The sequence below is a fragment of the Vitis riparia genome, chromosome 10, assembly GCF_004353265.1.
Source record: "Vitis riparia cultivar Riparia Gloire de Montpellier isolate 1030 chromosome 10, EGFV_Vit.rip_1.0, whole genome shotgun sequence".
Classification (NCBI taxonomy): domain Eukaryota; kingdom Viridiplantae; phylum Streptophyta; class Magnoliopsida; order Vitales; family Vitaceae; genus Vitis; species Vitis riparia.
The window spans coordinates 573,889-592,482 of NC_048440.1; the positions used below are offsets into that span (position 1 = coordinate 573,889).

The following is an 18,594-nucleotide window of genomic DNA, read 5'->3' on the forward strand; positions in this document are numbered from 1 at the left end:
AGACTTTTGGATAATGACACAACACCCACCACACCACCTGTACGTTATCAATATCAAATCCCAATTCAATCTTCCTAAACTTTGTAAATATATTCAAATCACATTGATTTGTTGCTTCTCGCACCATCATTCTAAACTACTCCTACGATTCTCGTCCAAATCCTTCTCCTACTTAGATTCGGAGGTGATCGAACTAAAATAATTAAATTGGACTGAACCCTATCATCAACATTTCAAATCAATAGAGACCGAATCAACCATCTGCATATTTTCTTTCTAAATTCTTAGGCTAACCTTTTTTTCCCTTTTTCTTTTTTTCCTTTTTTTTGTTAATTTTTTTTTTTCTAATTCCAATTTCAGAAGCATAGCATAGTGTGATAAGTTTGATCATTTAAATTTTATGACAAATAAAATTAGCCTAATCAAACTAATTCAAATCAATATTAAGTTGAATTCGTTAAGATAAACAAATAAATATATTCTAATTAGCTCTAATTTAATTAAAACCAAAATCAGTTCAGTTCAATTCTCGAAATGGTTAAAAATCCAACTAAATTAAACCTAACCCACTGTCTAGTACAGGCCCGCTGGTTGGCCAAACTTTGGGCCAGGCCACTACATCAAAATGGTTTTAACCCTAATTCCAGTCTGTTACAAACTTCTCCTTTCTTTTTCTTTAGGTTCTGGGTAAAACCTAAAGTTCGTCTTCATTGGTTGAATCAAGAAAGTATGTCTAGCCTACTTCGCACAAGACAGAAAAATACATTCAGTATAAGCCTATACCAGCACAGAAATCTAAACATCATGCATACAAAACATCGGTTTTGTACACCGCTTCAAACAATGAACACTCGAATGCAGGCCCTTTTGTTCTCAGAATGTTTCTTAGTCCAACTACAGGTATTTACTTAAGATTGAGAGGTGCCAACACCATTTATCATCAATGATGCAATATTCAATCCCGCATTAGCGTTTTGGCGGCACATATTGCACGCGCTCCTCTTCGCATAAATTCTGCAGTCACACAAACGATTAGTTGAGTCGATTAAGTTAAATCACAAAAGGGAAATAGCTCAAAGATAAGGGCAGCAACCAAGCATGCATGCATGCATGCTTGATCAGACAGTAGAGCCTTGCACCTAGAGATCCAAGTATGTGCAAGCTCTAGTCGCTATGGTTCTCTTCCAGTTGCAGTGTGGATATTCAGCAACATTTAATATGAAGATTTAGTGGTTAACTTGAGCCAGAGTTTGAGAAGCTCGTCATCGTAAAGATCACAAGCACTAAGGAAATCAACCAGGTGGAAACTCCTCTAGACAGACCATTTGATTAACCTAATAGTCTCCCTATGCATTGGTTCTGGGTACCAAAACAATGTGCCCCAAAGGGAAAAGAGGAAGGGTGGCACGACCATGCAAAAAGAAAAATCATGGCATTTTAAAAAAGACTCAAGTTTGATATTAAAGTTTCCAGGGAGATAACAGATGGATTTGGCATTTATGCAAACTCAATTATACAAAATGAAAGATAACAGTAACTAATTTTAAAAGAAGTTGAACTTTGATACTAAAATTCCCTGGAAGATAACCAATGGATTTGGAATATACGATAAGAAATTATATGTGCAAAAAAATGAGATGTAAATATTTCCATTATAAACCTCCTACCAATTGACCAAAGGAAAAAAATTTGAAAAGTGGTCCTCTGGATGAAGTATAAACTGAAGGGTTTTAAGAAATCTGGGGCAATAACATAGATTAAAAAAGAATAATAGGTCATGGTCAAGCCAAACCAATTAGATTTGTCTCCAGACATTGGTTGGCAATGGATTGTACACAACCTGGATATGGGCAGATCAAATTTTCAGGGTAGTTGAGATACACATGCAAGAGCAACATAACAAATTGATCACTTCCTCGTGATTACTTTTTGTTTAGCTTGGAAAAGGGTAAAAGGAAACTAAGCCCTTCAACAGAAGGAATTTTCACATTGTGCTAAAGTATGAACATGCAAACCTGCAAGTCCTCTGGAAGTGCCTCTGAAACAGCAAGGGTGTAACATCCAGGAACAAATCTTCCTGCAGATTGTTTAAACAGGAACATTCTGAGTTACAAAAATCTAAATTCCTCAAATAATACTACTGGAATTTGAAACAATATAAGGTTCTAATAGGCATAAAAGAAAAGACCTAGAAAAACAAGCAAAGATATCAGTGGAGAGTCATTTAGATACTTGATTTGAGAGTATGTAATAGCACTCAGAGTGTCAAGGTATGTCCAAGGGATTTCCAAAATAAAAAATAAAAAAATAAGAAAAACTACAAAAAAAAAAGAAAAAGAAAAAAAAGAAGGTATCAATTGGGAGCAGAATAGAATTAGGTGGCAACAATAGGAAGATAAAAAAAAAAAGGAAGAATAAGAAGGAAGAAAGAGCTACAATAGCTTTGTGATATGAAAGAGATGAGAATGATAAAAGAACTAGAAACTAAAGCTCTGTAGGAAGAATAAGGGCTTTGATGAGTTCTTAGGGGTTGTCCCCCTCAAACATGTAGAGAATAACCTTAAGCTAGACAGATCCAAGATTAGGGTCATATGACCTACCAAACAATTTGTTGGAGACCAACAAAAACAGACATTCAAACAAGCAGATACATACACCACACATTTTCACTTGTAGGATACTTCAAGATCCCAGTTGAAATGAGAAAATAACAGAAGACTTCATGCTTTCAATTCAGGAGTGAAGATGATCGGATATGATGACAAGGAGCACAAAAGGATACAGAAAGTCAGAAGCACTCTAAGAAAAATTAACAACCTGTCAGCTCCATCGCATGTTAAAATTGCCTCAGAAGATCAAAGCAAGATCTTCTTGGAATTTTATAACACCAAACCAAAGTATTAACCTGATATAGCCAACTGGTATTTACAAAAAAATGTTCAACTAGTAAAATATACCAGGACAGTGGGAAAATGCTTTTTGGTGGTAACCACAAGGAAATAAACAGAGGAACATTGAATTGGTTTAGTTAGAACATCAGTGACTAAATTGATGATAACACTCTGGTAAAGCAAAGAAAAGGGTGATGTTAATAGAAAAATCTATTTCACTATGGCTTATAACTCTTAGGGCAATTTATTTTTTAAACCAAACGTCATAGTTGAGTGGCATGACAAGAAGGGAAATAATTAGAAATGAAACCATTAGTAAGAAGCTATAGGTAGCAACAATTGGTAGAAAATAACTAAAACAAGTCTATTGATATTATTTAATCCTGTGCAACAAATACCAGTCATTACATTAATCAAAAAAAATCTAAAATGACTTGTCAGAAGGTTCTGCATGGATGATAGGAAGGTCAATGAGGACATAAATTGAGATGCTAAGAGAGAAAAAGAAAAATGGCAAAAGATTTTAACAAAACAAATATGACCCTGGATAATGCAGAATGTTAAAACATTACCATATATATAGCTGACCAAATAAATGGGAATATGTTTTGTAAGTTGACTAAAGTTGCATTGGGACTTATTGGAGGTATGCAAAGGTATAAGCCAACAAAGGGTTGGTTCTATTTATTTCTAAACCATGGATGAGTTATGCAACATTTTATTTGTCTTTTGCTTTTTCAACATTCTACTATCAGAAAGCACATAATTGGCCGATATGAGGCTTTTTCTAACACAGACTGCTGATTTGATCTAACTTGCTCGCTTATTTTTGGAATAAGAAACATGTCTTTCATCCTGTTTTTTGTTGCTCTATCTATATGGTATTATATTGCTCTGGATGGATGGGCAGGGAAGTTTTCATCTTAATGGGATACTTTTTGTGGATTTGCTTACTCCCAAGTTCCCAACTTCATGTTCAAAGGAGTGACTAATTTTTACATTGGCCATCTACCTGCCATAACCCTCTTCTTTTCTCTAAGCTTGGGTCCATCAATGTGGAATATAATACCTAGAAAAAACAAAACTTTTTTAAAGACACGTATGGGAAGTTATCCTCAGGAGACAGCATTGGTGGGGAAGGCAGACTCCCAGTTGGCAAATTGGTTTTCTATGTGTACTTCTAAAATGCAGGTGGTTTGAGGATAAAAGCATGTCTGTTCTAGTCATTAAATAAGGCACTACAATTCAAACTATACAACAACATGAGATTAAATACTCAAAAGAAATTTCGATAATATTTTGATGCTGCCTAAGCATGAAACATTATTTAGGTTTTGCATATCATGAAAACGTAACATAGGCAGGCAACCTTTTTTGTGACAAAAAGAAGCTACTTACCCTGATTTTGTAAGACTGTCATACAACCCTCTTTGATGTAATCATGACTCAAATTAGGGTTTCCAAGTACAATTTTGCTGAATTTGTTTTTCCTAGTACCAAACACCCTCAAAAAACAAATATGTGTAGCTCTCATGATTTCTGACTATAAAAACAGTAAACAATAAACAAGTTCGACATACCGATTCGCAGCCACCGAGCAGCCCAACTTCTACTTGGATCCATCATCGAAATTATCCTATAACACAGATGGAATTGAGGGAGAAATCAACATCAAAATCATTTTAAAAAAAATCGCATAAAGTCAGTTCTTTCTCATGCAATCTTAGAAGTTCTGTTCTCTGAAACGAGACACACATTTTCTTTCATCTATATTTCTTCAAGAAAATCTTATATCACATTCATAGAAAACAAGAAAAAGACAAGGGGGAATAGAAGTAGAAGTGCTTACCCATTAAAATTAGGAGTAGTGCAATCGACAACACGCTCATGGTCTTCATCCATCTTAAAGAAGGGGCAATTTTCACAGCCTGACTCTCTGAACTGCGGAACAAAAGCAAAACCCGTTTTTTGTATAATATCAAAGCCTGATGAAAAAGGAAGGGCTTTACTCTCTGAGAAACCAAACAGAGAAAAAGGAAAGACCTGATCGTAGGTTTTGACGAGCCTGCAACGGAGGCAAGCTCTGAGCTCGTGCCCGAAGCTCGTCGGAATCTGGGCGGCGTTGCTCATCTCTCTCTCTCTCTCTTCTCCAACTTTCGTTCGAAACTCAGATTTAAATAAAATAAAATAAATCTCCTACAGTTCCGAATGCTACATTTAAGATGGGTACACCAATCATCTGAATCATCTGGTGCCACGTGTATACGTTATGATCTTTTTGGCTTTCTGTTCTAATTATTATCCACCTCCAATAAAATTCCAAATAATAGAGTTAATAAATAAAAATTATCATACAAATGGTAACAATAAATGTTAGAAAGCAATCATGAAAATATTAATTTGGATGAAACCATTTTATGAAAACATCCATATTGATAAAAATTTTTATAAAAATCACAAAATTAATTAAAAATATGAAAATTTTGTATCATCTTTGAGAAATGATAATAAAAAATAATAATAATAACAAATATATTAAATTGAGCTTTTTAATGAATTTATTTAATATGAAAATAATTTGAAATTGTTTTTTTAATTGGAACCATGTTCTCCCGTACTTTTAACCAAAAAATTGTTCTAAAAATTACTTTCAAAATTGTTACCAAGCAACCTCTTATTTCCAACAAATTCTTAAAACAACAAAAAATATCACTTTTAACATTTTTTAAGTTTGAAAACCATAAGAACGGTTTTAAGAACCATTTTTAAAATCAGTCCTCAATTGTTATCAAACTAAGATATGAAAGGCAATTTTCTCCTATGAAAATATTACACACAGTGCAAAAGTTTTCAAAGTATTTTCCATAATTCAATTATTACACAAAATGCTATATAAAAAAAAATAAAATTGAAATAGCTGCAATTTTAAAAAACAAAAATGATCAAAACCCGTTTTTCTTTTTCTTTTTCTTTTTATCAAAAATTTGTAAAAACATGTTTTCTAAATTAGAAAAATTGTTTTCAATTGGGGCCTAAACTTGTCCTTGGGTTGTGGATGCATAAAAGTGCAAGAGTGGGTGAGAGGTGAGTTGGGGTTGATTCAACCAGAAATGCCATGGGGTAAGTATAAACCAATCAACAAGGTCTCAAATGCATAGGAAGAAGAAGAAGAAGAAGAAGAAGAAAGAAAGAAAGAGAGAAGAAATGGGTTTAAACTAGCACAAATTCTATAGTGAAATCAAATGAAGAGCAGCAATGAAAAGACAATGGTGATCAAGTTGTATAAAGCTCATTGGCAGATGGCAGCAGCCCCGTAATTGAAATGCTTTTGCCTGCTATCCATCCCAACAAGACAAAGTTAAAAAGAAAGGGGAATTTACACCAGCTGTTGATGAACTTGAAAGAAAAGAAAGAAAAGAAGGTTACTATCCCCACCATGATTTGGAGGAATGTTTCAGCAGTCAGGTGATGGTTTCAGGTTTTCCCTTTTGAGTGGTGGTTGATGCCATTCCTTTGATTGTCCCTGTTCTTGAGCTTAACTTGGTCTAAACCCCATATTCGTATCGTGTAGTCATCACTCCCAGACGCCAACATGTGAGGATTTGTTGGACTCCAGCTCACACAATTAACTGCTCCAGAATGCCCAGGCAGAGCAAATAAAGGCTCTGGAGTGTCTCTGTGCCATACATACACCTATAAAACAAGAACCAGGCAAACATGAATTGTCAAATTAGGCATGACTTCCTCACAGCAACAAGCCTACTAAATCGTTTAGGAGAAGCAAATCAAAGTAAATGCCCGTGTCTGTGTATATGCATGAGGTCGAGAGATGCAGCTACTTCTTCTGATCCTATTGCATGACATTAGTAAATCTATGTATGCACTTCAGGATCCTTGTTATCTCTTCATACCAATGGCTGATTCAATTTGGTATGTCATTGAAGGTTGAAACTATTGACTCATCGAGTATACAGCTTTTAGTTTTCCTTGAGAAATTCCAAAGTTCCCATCCATTGTAAACTATATACGTCGGTCATCTTTTGACAACTAATCAAAGCATTAATTTCTGCAGTCCTCAATAACATAACATCACTGGTTATGATAATCTCAAACAGAACCATGTTGAGTTAATTCTACAGAGCATTCTATTGGCAACATATACAATTATATGCCACAAGCAGACAATCCTTGCATTTTTCCATATAAAGTCTAGGGGCTGCATTATAACTCTAAACTGTAAGGAAAAAAGTCTGGTCTAATCTTTCTTTCTCTAGGAGAAAACATCTCAACAGGACATGAAAAACATGCATTTCTCTTACATCAATAATTTTGTGGCACTTGGAAAGAATATACATCATTTTCATGAAGTATTGAGTTAAACATTCATTTCTCATGTATCACATTGGCTAGTAAGGCACAGACACAATTCTACAATTTCATACCTTTTAAATTTTCTTAGAATAATCGAGAGAGAGAGAGAGAGAGGGAGAGAGAGAGAGAGAGAGACTTTAAGGCTACTTCGGTTCTTGGAAAATTTGTGGGAAAATGCAAGAAAAGAAAGTAGAGAAGAAAAGAAGGAAAGAAGAAGTGAAAGAAAATAAAAATAGATTTAAAGTCAATAATCATTTTTATATATTATTTCAAATTTATTTCACTTAACTCTTCCATATCAAGATTAAATACTTTGAAAATGCATAAAATTCTTACTAATTTTAATTATGTTTGATTAAATTTTTTCATATTTTTCATAATAAAACTAAACGTAAGAAAATAATTTTCCTTAAGCATTTTTCTCTTTCTTCGGTTCTTTCTTGAAACCAAACATAGTGATAATGTTTCTTGAAGAAGAAAAAATAAATAAATAAATAAATTGTAATTGAACAAGCTTAACCATGTAGAGAACTTAAATAAATAGTGTTAGATTATGAAAGCGGTAAATGAAGGTGGATCATTTGAATGCATTTTTTATTTGAACATTAATTTTTCTTAAAAAGTGCCAAAAGACCATCAAATTGTGCATGTATTTTATATTTTATATTTTTTTATTGGTAAATTTCTGTCCCCATTGGGACTTGTACCTGAAACCTCCCACAAACCCTCCCCATCCCTTTACCACTTGAGCTAGGCCTCAAGGACGTATTTTACATTCATTTTACATTTCATATTATGCAACAAGCTAACTAGATGCTTGTGTGGACTGGTGATACTTGTCATTTTTCATGTAGAACATGGTTGTGCAGCACACTTGAAGATACTAAACTAAAATCTGGTATAACTTTTTTCAGGGAATAGTGTCATCTAACAACCCCTAAATATAATTCCATCAAAATGAAAAGGACAAAAAAAAAAAAAAAAAAAGAACGCACCTTTGAGTCCTCACTCCCACTAGCGATAAATGCTTGCTCAAGTCCTCCAAAACAAGATCTAATGAGAAATCGAGTCCGCTTATGACCCCTGTACCTGGAAACAACATCAGGATCACCTCCTAAGCGCCAAAGATGGATTTCTTGGTTTAAAAGATTAACCAGCAAGAACTTGTTGTCCTTAGATAGAGAGAATGAAGTGATCATTTGGTTCTCCCTAATCAGTCTCTCACATTTAGCCTCCCTGTCAAGCAAAAGAATTGCATTTTCTCTACACATGGTTATGATTCTCTTCCCATCATCGGTTATGGCTATATCTGAAATTTTGAGTGTCCGCTGCCCCTTCCAACATTCCAACTCTCTACCATCCAAATCCCATAAACAGATGCTCTTGTCAGTCATGCCAGAAAATACCCCTTTACCGCCAGGAAACCATCCACAGGAAATTAAGCCAACACCAGCCTTTTCATAAATGTGGAGGCATTCACCAGAATTGACATCCCAGCGTCTGATACTTTCCTCCACCCCACATGTGAGGAGTTGCTGGTCATCAGGGCTCCATGAAACAATGGACACTTCTCTCTGGTGACCAGTTAGTTTATGCTTCAATGACACTTCACCATCATCTTTCACCTACAAAGGTACAATTTCTCATTAATCAAAAGAGAGAAAAATATTTTCAAAATAAAAACAATAAGTCGTAAAATTTCTGCTGTAACTCAGGAAAACAATAATAATGGAAAAACATATGCAGCAACAGTGGGAAATATTGACAGGATTCAAATTCTTAGTGCAAGTATGCATAGAGCACAAGAATATGTCACTAAGGTGTCATTTGATATCTAAGACAGCTTGTAATGGACATTCTTACTACTATTTTACTTTAAGTTTCAATAGAACAGGGCAATAGGCCTTGCTGATGCTTCACAACCTTTTTTCTTATCGATAACTCTTAGTTATCAATTAAAAGAAAAAACAGGGAGTTCCAGTCACCTGTGTATCACACTAAAATATTAGGAAAGAATTCTGTGAAAAGGAAGACTGAAGGGGTAAAAACTTAACAAAAAGCAACCAAAAACTCATTTCCCTATATCTTACCTATACCTTTGTTCACCACACCACATCAGGAGGTCAAATAATGTATCCAGTATCATATTTAGAAGACATTCAAAGAAAAGTATTTCCAGTCAGATAAAATTAGGGACGCTGTTTGTATGTACTTTGAAACATACATAGAAATATAAATACACACACAAACACATGTACATAACAGGAGAAATCATAGCTCATAATATTCTGATATTACTGCAGAGTTATAAAAGTATTCTGATTTTTTTTTTTACAAATTCAAATAGAGTTGACCAATATCTTAAAAAATTGGTCTGAACCAACTGGATGGTTTTACTATCTTGACTATCAACCGGCTCAGCAAGCCCCCAAAACCATTAATACTAAAAACAGTTGTGAACAGATCATTGAAAACCAACAGTTAGGCAATTTAATTGGAGAAACTATTCTCAAGTTGAAGAAACCACCCATTTTTCGCCCCTTTGATATACATAAATATAAACCCAAACCAGGGTTCTCATTCCTGAGATCACTGCCTTCTTTTCTTGAGTGGGATTTCTCAATAGTAATAGTCACCACACTGTATCAAATTCAGGAAACCCAGTCCATGATTTCTTTCATCAATTTTAGATCTAGGAAGCCAGACCAAGGACTGTAGCTTCTATCCTTTAGGTATTTAATAGAGGATACAAGCATGCAATGGCTCCATCATTCACCCATTACAGATTATGATGAATACAAGCAAACAAAGGTTTCTTCTGTGGTGGGTTTGCCATAGATGGAAGTTGCAGATTCATCCTCATCTTCTTTGATATTCCAGGAAAACCAAAATAAATTTTGACAAACAACTTGCTGTAGCCCTGATATACTTATAAATCAATTTATTATAATGTCATTATGACATCATGGATTGGTTACTGCCAAGAAAACTTGAATAGCTCAACCATGTAACTGGTCTTTTTTGTGAGTCAATCAGCTTCCAAGTAACGTTGGGGAGGGAGGGCAGCACAACAATGAGTTGCAAACAGTACATCCAAAAAACAAAAATTGAAGTTGCTCAACAAAGCTTAAGGGAAAAAAGTTACCTCCCATATAATTGCCGATCGATCTTTGGATGATGAGGCTAAATATTTCCCATTATGTGAAAATTGCAAAAACCAAACTTCGTCACAATGTGCTTGCAGCACCTGCTCCATTAGAATAAAGAAGAATCACGCTAGCACTCCAAAATAATCAAGCTAATAAAATCCATAACAGCAATTGCCGTGCATTAAGTCATATATCACATGTTTAAGTAGATTGAAAAGTGGTTGATGAAGATGAAAAAATAAGAGTAAAGTTTTTATATTAATAAATCATAGATTCATAATAATGGAGTGACAAAAAATGATGAAAACAATGAGGCTATGTTTGGTTCTTAGAAAGTACTTAAGGAGAGAAAAAAAATACAAAGGAAAATGAATTTCTCATATATGGTTTCACTATGGAAAATACAAAAGAAAATCAAAATAATTAAAATTAGTTAGAAACTATGCATTTTCAAATTGTTTAATCTTTATATAGAAGAGGAAAAATAAGTGAAATGAGTTTGAAGAACCATATAAAAGTAATTTATTAACTTCATGTATATTTTTTATTTTCCTCCACTTTTTCTTTCTTTCCATTTTTCCTCCCTATTTTTTCCTTTGCATTTTCCCTCAAACTTTCCAAGAACCAAACATAGCATAAGAGTACAACTAATGATGAACATAGTTGGAGAAATCCTGGTCCATCTTAATTAACTTCTCATCTTTTTCTCAATTGGTGCCGCTTGTAACATCTTAGTAATGCATCCCTTTTTTTTAATTTATTTTTTATTTGAACTTTTCTTATATCGCCACTTCTTTATGGTTAGGGGGGTTTGGTGACCCCTGTCAAGTCCATTTGATTGGAGGAATCAAGTAGTGGTCCTAAATTTTAAGGAGGTTTAGGCCTAGTAGGTATTGTTGCAAGGAATAGGCCTAGTGGGTAAGTGGTTGTGACGGTTCCATAGGGAGCATACTAAAAGCATTAACGCCTTGTATAGTATTGGGTGGGATGTGAACTTTGAAGTAAGAAACTTGCTTTAGCGTCCCTTTAAAAGGATGGACCAGGGCAACCAGGACTTCATTTGCCACATTCATGTCAATGCTTGCCTTGTTATTCAGCGTTTGAGAAGACTTTTGGTTTGGGGACATCCCTCTGCCACCAGTTCATTTGCCTTCATCTCCTATCCAAATTGAGAGTTTCCTCCATATCTCACTTTTTCTCCACAATCTCATAGTTCTTTTACTGGAACCTTGAGTTAATAGAAACTTGACGGACCTAGAAACTGAACAATAAATTTTTTGGGCAACCAAAGAATGGTGGATGATGCTTGCGAGATAGCATATTACTTGTTAACTTGTTAGATGTGTCACTAAGGAGTTCTCAAAAGTTCCTTTCAGCATTCTTTTGCTAAACTAGAAATTTTGTTATTAGCTATTTCTTTTACTTTCTATTAGAAGGATCCACATACATGTAAGGTAATTCTAGGCCATTAATTTTCATTATATCATATTTTCTACTTCTAAATAAAATTATCAACATCTCCTCCATGCTTCTAGGATCCCAATCCACCTCAGCAAGTCTTCACGTTACAACCCCAATTCTAGTGGACAGTGTTGAAAAAGATGAGTCACTAATTCTCTTACTCTCCTTGTACATAACACAACACACCCTTTTGAGGGCTTTGTAATGCCTCTTCACCAAAAGCACATCACAGGTATTAACCTTCTTTTTTGGCACAAGTCATGCAATGATTCTAACTTTAGCAAGGACTAAATTTTCCAATGGATGGTTTGCATGATTATTATTATTAATAGGCAAATAGAGAAGATATATAAAAAAGGCGAGATAAACAAGGGAGGGAGGCCAGGGCAATTATATTATCTAAAATAAATGTGTAATTTTGTAGGCATACATTTAGATTTTCAGGTTAGATTAGGCCATCCACCACTGTGATACAAGACTAATGCAACGTTGGTTAGAAGTCAATTTTCTAAACAAGGCCAGCCATAAATATCTTAAACATTCAGCCCATCAGTTGGGTGGGTTTAAGATAGTATTTAATCCACTAATTGTGGTTTATCTACAAAGTATATTGGCCATGGACAACCACCACATATCTCACAAATTTAGAGTAGAGTGAAGGATTCACAAGGGAGAGGGGCACTCCTTGGGCATGTTAGGTCAGGGTTGATAGTTAACCCAAGCCTACATAAAACTCATTTGCCCAAGCCCAACCAAACCCAATCCAAGGATCAACACAAGCTATTCAACCGAACCCTCTAAACTTAGGTTCAAATTAAGTTAGGCTCAAGTTAGTAAATATATATTTGGGTTGGTCAAGTTAGGAAGCATCACTAAGCTTAACATCCATTTCCCTACATATTTTACCAATCAACCTATAGTTAATAAATAAAGAATTATTAGTAAAATTTATTTAATTAACCTTTGCATATCAATATGTTAATTAATATGTAAATTTATAATATTCATTTAGTTAATAGATCCAATAGCTACAACTCTATTCTATAATCAATAAAATGAATCAAAAGTTTGAAAATAAAACAAAAACAAAACAAAACAAAAGACCGTCACATAAGATTAAGTGACATTTTCAAGCAATTTCCAAGTCAAAATCAAATTAAGTATAAAAGTTATACTTCCTACATATTTCAAGATAAACTTCAATTCATAATCAACAATTCAAACAACCCATCACAATTATAAGAAAGAGTAATGATTTTCATACGTTTCTCAAAGTAACTTAAAAGTTGATAACCAATCTTTCACATAATAGCAAAAGTACATCTAAAATTAAAACAAGAAAGATAATTTAATTTTCCATGACACTAAAATAACCAAATCTTTAAAGATGCATCAATTCTTAACTTTATATCATTCCCTAACATTAAAAACAATAAATATACCTTAATAAAAATGAAAAGGATATTAGTACACTACTAATAAAGAATATATATATTTTTTGATAAGTAAGCACAGAATATATTGATAAGAGGCCAAAAAGCCACACGTATACAGGGGGTATACAAATTAGCTAAGCCTCACCACCAAAAAGACAACAAAAAACCCACCAGCCCTTAAGTGGAGGCTATCCACTCCAACGAGCCTATCAGAGATAGCGACCTCTCTCCACTATACATTCTCGCCCAACACCATAAATTAAAGACAAAAGAATTTTTAAGTTTCTGAATATCTATCATCCCTCCCCTAAAAGCAAGTCTATTTCTTTCCTTCCAAAGGGTCCAAAAAATGTACAACGGTATAGACTTCCATATCTTTTTCCTTTTTTTCCCTACAAAAGGGCCCCTCCAGCTTAATAAGACCTCCTTTACAGTTTCTGAAAAGACCCACTGAACACCAAACAAAGCACATATCATATCCCATAGGACTTTTGCCACTATACAATGTATGAGGATGTGATTTACAGTTTCCTCTTCGCAGCCACACAAGAAGCACCGATTAGGGAGGTGCCACCCTCTTTTCTGAAGCCTATCAAGCGTAAGCACCTTGCCCCAAGTAGCTTCCCAAGCAAAAAACAGAATTTTTGTTGGGACTCTATCCACCCAAATGTTGTTCTTCGGAAAATTATTAGCCACGGTATTTACCACCAAGTTGTAGGCTTCTTTTACTTTAAACTGTCCGTTTCTCCCCCCTTTCCAAAAAACAGCATCCTCTTCTAAAGTAGGATTGTAACCCCCTCAAAGTATGAAGCATATTACCTACCATCTCCAACTCCCAATCATTGAATCCCCTCACAAATCTTAAATCCCAATCTCCTTGGGCCATATTCTGATCCCACATTTCTTCTACTGTGCCATTCCTATTAGCAGTCATCCCATAAAGGTGAGGAAACCTTTGGGACAGCACTGTACAACAGCACCAAAGATCATTCCAAAAACTGATTTTGGAACCATTCCCCATATTAAACGCCATATTTTCCCAACACCAATCCTTTTCCTTCATAATTTCCTTCCAAACCCCTACTCCAAACGTCCCATTAGCCTTTTTGGTCATCCAACCAAGTCCCTCTTGCCCGTATTTCGCCAAAAGCACTTGTTTCCACAGATTTTCCTTTTCACAAGCAAACCTCCAAATCCATTTTCCCAACAAAGCTTTATTTAGCGGGATTAGCTTCCTTAGGCCAAACCCCCCCTTTTCCTTCTCCGTACACACAATCTCCCAATTAACAAGGTGCACTTTCCTTTCCCAGTTTTCTCCTCCCCAAAGAAAATCCCTTTGCACTTTTTCTAGCCTTCTTGCAACCGACTTGGGCATACGGAAGAGAGACATTTGATACAATGGTGTACTAGCCATTGTGCTCTTAATAAGAATAAGTCTCCCACCTTTGGAAATATATTGACGCTTCTAATGCGCAAGTCTTCTTCTCATCTTTTCTTCCACCCCATCCCACACGGCAGCACTCTTGTTAGGAGCCTCCAATGGCAGCCCCAGATACACAGAAGGCAAAGAGCCCACCTTGCAGCCCAATTCCGCTGCCATCTCCTCCATCTCTTCCACCTCTCCAACTGGGATTATTTCACTTTTATCCAGATTTATCCTTAACCCTGAGGCGGCTTCAAACCAAAAGAGAATCCAACTCAAATAAGTTAGGAACTCCTTCCTGGCTTCACAAAAAACTATAGTATCATCTGCAAAAAGCAGATGGGAAACTTGCACAGGCTGCCTTCCTCCTCCTCGGATCCTACATCCCGACAAAAACCCCCCTTCAACAGCCCTCCTAATAAGATTGCTCAACACCTCCATTCCCATCACAAAAAGGTAAGGGGAAAGGGGATCTCCTTGCCTCAACCCCTTAGAACTTGGAAATAACCCAGCCGATACTCCATTCACCAACACCGAAAACTTGGCTGTGGAGATGCAACTCCACATCCAACCCATCCACTTTGGACCGAACCCCATCTTTCTCATGACTTTCATCAAAAATTGCCAATTTAAACTATCGTAGGCTTTCTCTATGTCCAGCTTACAGATGAGACCTCTCTCTCCCTTTTTTTGCCATGCATCAATTACTTCATTTGCAATTAAGGAGGCATCAAGGATCTGCCTCCCCATTACAAAAGCATTCTGATCAGTTGAAACCACTCTCCCTATCACTTTTTTGAGTCTATTGGCTAATACCTTGGCCAAGAGTTTGTACAGCCCCCCCAAGAGACTAATTGGCCTGAAATCCGCAAGATCCTCTGCCCCCCCCCCCCCCCCCTTCTTGGGAATCAAAACCAGAAACTTATTGTTAATGCTCTTGATGAAGGCCCCTTGCTCATAGAACTCTTTGAATAACTCCAACACCTCCTCTTTAACCAGGCCCCAGCATCTTTGCCAAAAAGTCATAGTAAAGCCATCCGGTCCTGGGGCTTTGTCCCCATTCATCTCCATCAGGGCACTATGGATTTCCTCCTCAGAGAAAGGGTGCTCCAAATCCTCTGCCTCTTGCTGATTTAGTTGCTCTAACTGCAGCATTTCAATATCCGCCTTCCAATCTGAATTTTCCGTAAGTAAGTGTTGAATTTATATTCTTCTAATAAAGAATATATATTTACACATATATATAATTATAATTTAAATTTTATATAAATATATAATTAGGGTTCAGGCTAGGCTAGGTTTGCCGGAGCCCTTAACCCAAGCCCAACCTAGACTTAATACAAGTTGACATTTTTTTTGCCCAAGCCCAACCTAAATCACAGATTAAGTTGCCCAAGCCAGTAAAAATTGGGTTCAGTTCAACCCACCCAAATTGTAGCCCTATCAAGGGATGAGACATTGAGAATAAGTTAAAAGTCACTCTTTTTATAGGAAAATGAGACTAATATAAAAGTTGAGATATAAAAAATCCAGAATTATTTTCCTTCTTCCTGTATAGTGGGTTGTTTGTTGTTATTGTTATAGAAAATTGAGATATAAAAAGTCCTACTCAAAAACCACACCGTAGAATCAGTTAGATTCAATTAATAACCTTTTTCAATAACCCAATGATTTGCATTTTCTATGAACAATGTCAAAAGGTCCACTGCCATTAAAGGGCCAATTGAGCAAAGAAATAAAGAGGGCAAGAAGGTTTAGCATAAACAACCTTGAATTGGTAATATATTTCCTAACCTGCAATGTTTGAGAAGGAATGTGGTTTGTTCCACAATGGTGATCAGAGTACAAGGAGAGTTCACTATCCAAAGTGTTATGATAAGCACATGCATCTCGCTGAACATCAAGGGCCTGTTCAACTAATTGTTCTAATCTTTTTTCAGGTATCATGATTGCTGCAGGAAACAACTTCTGCAATTTCTCCAGAATTGCAGACTGTGACTTAGAACCTGCAGCATCTTGACTTGATGGCCCACTGACAGCACCCGATGAAGGAAAGATAATGTAGGCAGCAAGCTCATGGACACGACTGACATTGATGCTAAGGGGCACAATCTCATTCCTTAGTGTATATAGAGCATCCTTGATTTTTTCCTTTTTTAGAAGTTCAAGGAACTTCTGTTCCAATATCATGAAGGATGCTGATTTTACAATGTATTCGTCTGAAAGCCCAATCCTATGCAATGTGTCCACACTCTCATCCCATTTCCCATCAACCACTTGCTGCCTAAACAAATCCACAACAGTTGAGTGCAAGGATATTCCAGATTCTTTTTGCAGAAGGTCCCCACTTCGAGAATAACCAAGAGAATACAACGCCCTGGTTATGATTTTGATGAATTCAGGTCTTTTGATTATGCCTTTTGAACCAATTGCATCTCTGTCTCCCTGGGAAGACGGAGACCACGCCATTGAGTCCCTCAAAGAGAAACCTGAGGCGGGCTCTCTTGGCTCTGTAAGAGACAAGTTCGCAGATAAACTGTTCGATCCTCCAGAGGGCACTTTCACACGCTTCAGGGGTCGCTCACTTTCCTCTATACCTCCCATGAAATGCCCAAGTTAGCCCATGTATGTCCTGCAAGCCAAAGAAACAAAAAGATCTTTGAAGCACCTTAATCAAAACAATTCAAAACAATTATGTATCCATGCCCAACATTGCCAAAGGGACCTAACAGGCTATGAAAGCACAATCAGATAACACGTATATAAAGAGATTACAAAAGGAAACTGGTCTAGCAGTTGGTCCACATCTTTCTTTTCCGTTGGACCTATAACAAGACTAGCAAGAAAATGCGAGGACCCAACTTCAAGAATCCAGTGAAAGTGAACTAACAAAGTCATTGCGTTTTAATAGAGCACAATGGCAGAGGATGGAGACAAATCTACAATTTCACATTGGAAACTATGGCGATAATCATGGATGCAATTCTGGCAATGATGAATATAAACTGTATCCAAGATTCCAAATTAAAAAGGGAAACAGGAAAAATCAATTATTCCCATTACACAGAAATGCAACAAAACCCATCAAAGAAAATGATTAGTCTAAAAAGAAATGATTCCATAACTCACTGATTCACTATGTTCACAGGCAAAGAGGGCAAATACAAGAACTTCAAGAACTGAATTACGACAAATAAAATCAAACACAACTGGCCAGAGACAGTACCGAGACTGCCCAAACAAAAGCAAACACAAATTATTTCTTTTCCTTTCTTTTTTTTCTTTTTTTTCTTTTTCTTTTTCTTCTTCTTTTTCCCTTAATTCTGCATAGTAAAGATGGAAGATCAGAACCATTCATCTCCCCCAAATTTTAAAAAATAAAAAATAAAATAAAAAGGAAAGAAAAGAAAAGAAAAAACAAATAAACAAATAAACAGAAACCCAGAAAAGAAAAAGGGGAAAGGAAGTAACCCAAGAAGAACCCAAATCCATGAAGAAGAAAGAGGCAATCTTTAGCGGCCGAAAGAGGGCAAAAAGAGAAGGATACCCAAATCAAATAAAGAAACCCAGCAAGAGAGAAATGATATGTGAACGGATTCTTTGAAAAAGGAGAATGCGTACTGTGAAAGAAAATGGAGGAATAAGCAATCCAAGAGCGCCCAAAGTTATCTGTATCTCTTTTCTTGTATAGAGTACAGAGAAAGAAAAAGAGAGAGAGATGGATTTGGAAAAATATGCAAAGATAGATTGATACTTGCTTTTCTTTCTTTTATTTATTTATTTTATTTTATTTTTATAATAATATTACTCAACCTGAATAATGCGAACAACGCTTCTCCATGCCAGTTGTTTTTTTTTTTACT

General features: G+C 35.8%; 2 protein-coding genes across 7 annotated transcripts; both read right to left on the reverse strand.

Moving 5' to 3' along the window:
• Nucleotides 1-477: 477 nt before the first annotated feature.
• LOC117923478 (transcription elongation factor SPT4 homolog 2) lies at nt 478-5,060 on the reverse strand. Its single transcript, XM_034841789.1, has 5 exons — nt 4,935-5,060; nt 4,741-4,832; nt 4,472-4,527; nt 2,016-2,077; nt 478-1,014 (listed from the first exon to the last, which is right to left on the reverse strand). The coding sequence occupies exons 1-5, from the start codon at nt 5,019-5,021 to the stop codon at nt 967-969; spliced, it is 345 nt and encodes a 114-aa protein (XP_034697680.1). The 5' UTR covers nt 5,022-5,060; the 3' UTR covers nt 478-966.
• Nucleotides 5,061-5,172: 112 nt separating this feature from the next.
• LOC117923476 (WD repeat-containing protein 26 homolog) lies at nt 5,173-18,459 on the reverse strand. Of its 6 annotated transcripts, none has more exons than XM_034841787.1 (6): nt 18,353-18,459; nt 16,526-17,363; nt 10,408-10,509; nt 8,258-8,887; nt 6,327-6,584; nt 5,173-5,197 (listed from the first exon to the last, which is right to left on the reverse strand). In XM_034841787.1, exons 2-5 carry the CDS (start codon nt 17,333-17,335, stop codon nt 6,366-6,368), a joined length of 1,761 nt encoding a protein of 586 aa, XP_034697678.1. In that variant the 5' UTR covers nt 17,336-17,363; nt 18,353-18,459; the 3' UTR covers nt 5,173-5,197; nt 6,327-6,365. The 6 variants fall into 6 exon arrangements, with proteins under 6 accessions (XP_034697678.1, XP_034697677.1, XP_034697673.1 ...); XM_034841786.1 differs by lacking the exon at nt 5,173-5,197 and adding an exon at nt 6,084-6,223; XM_034841782.1 differs by lacking the exon at nt 5,173-5,197 and having other exon boundaries at nt 6,084-6,584.
• Between the last annotated feature and the right edge of the window lie 135 nt (nt 18,460-18,594).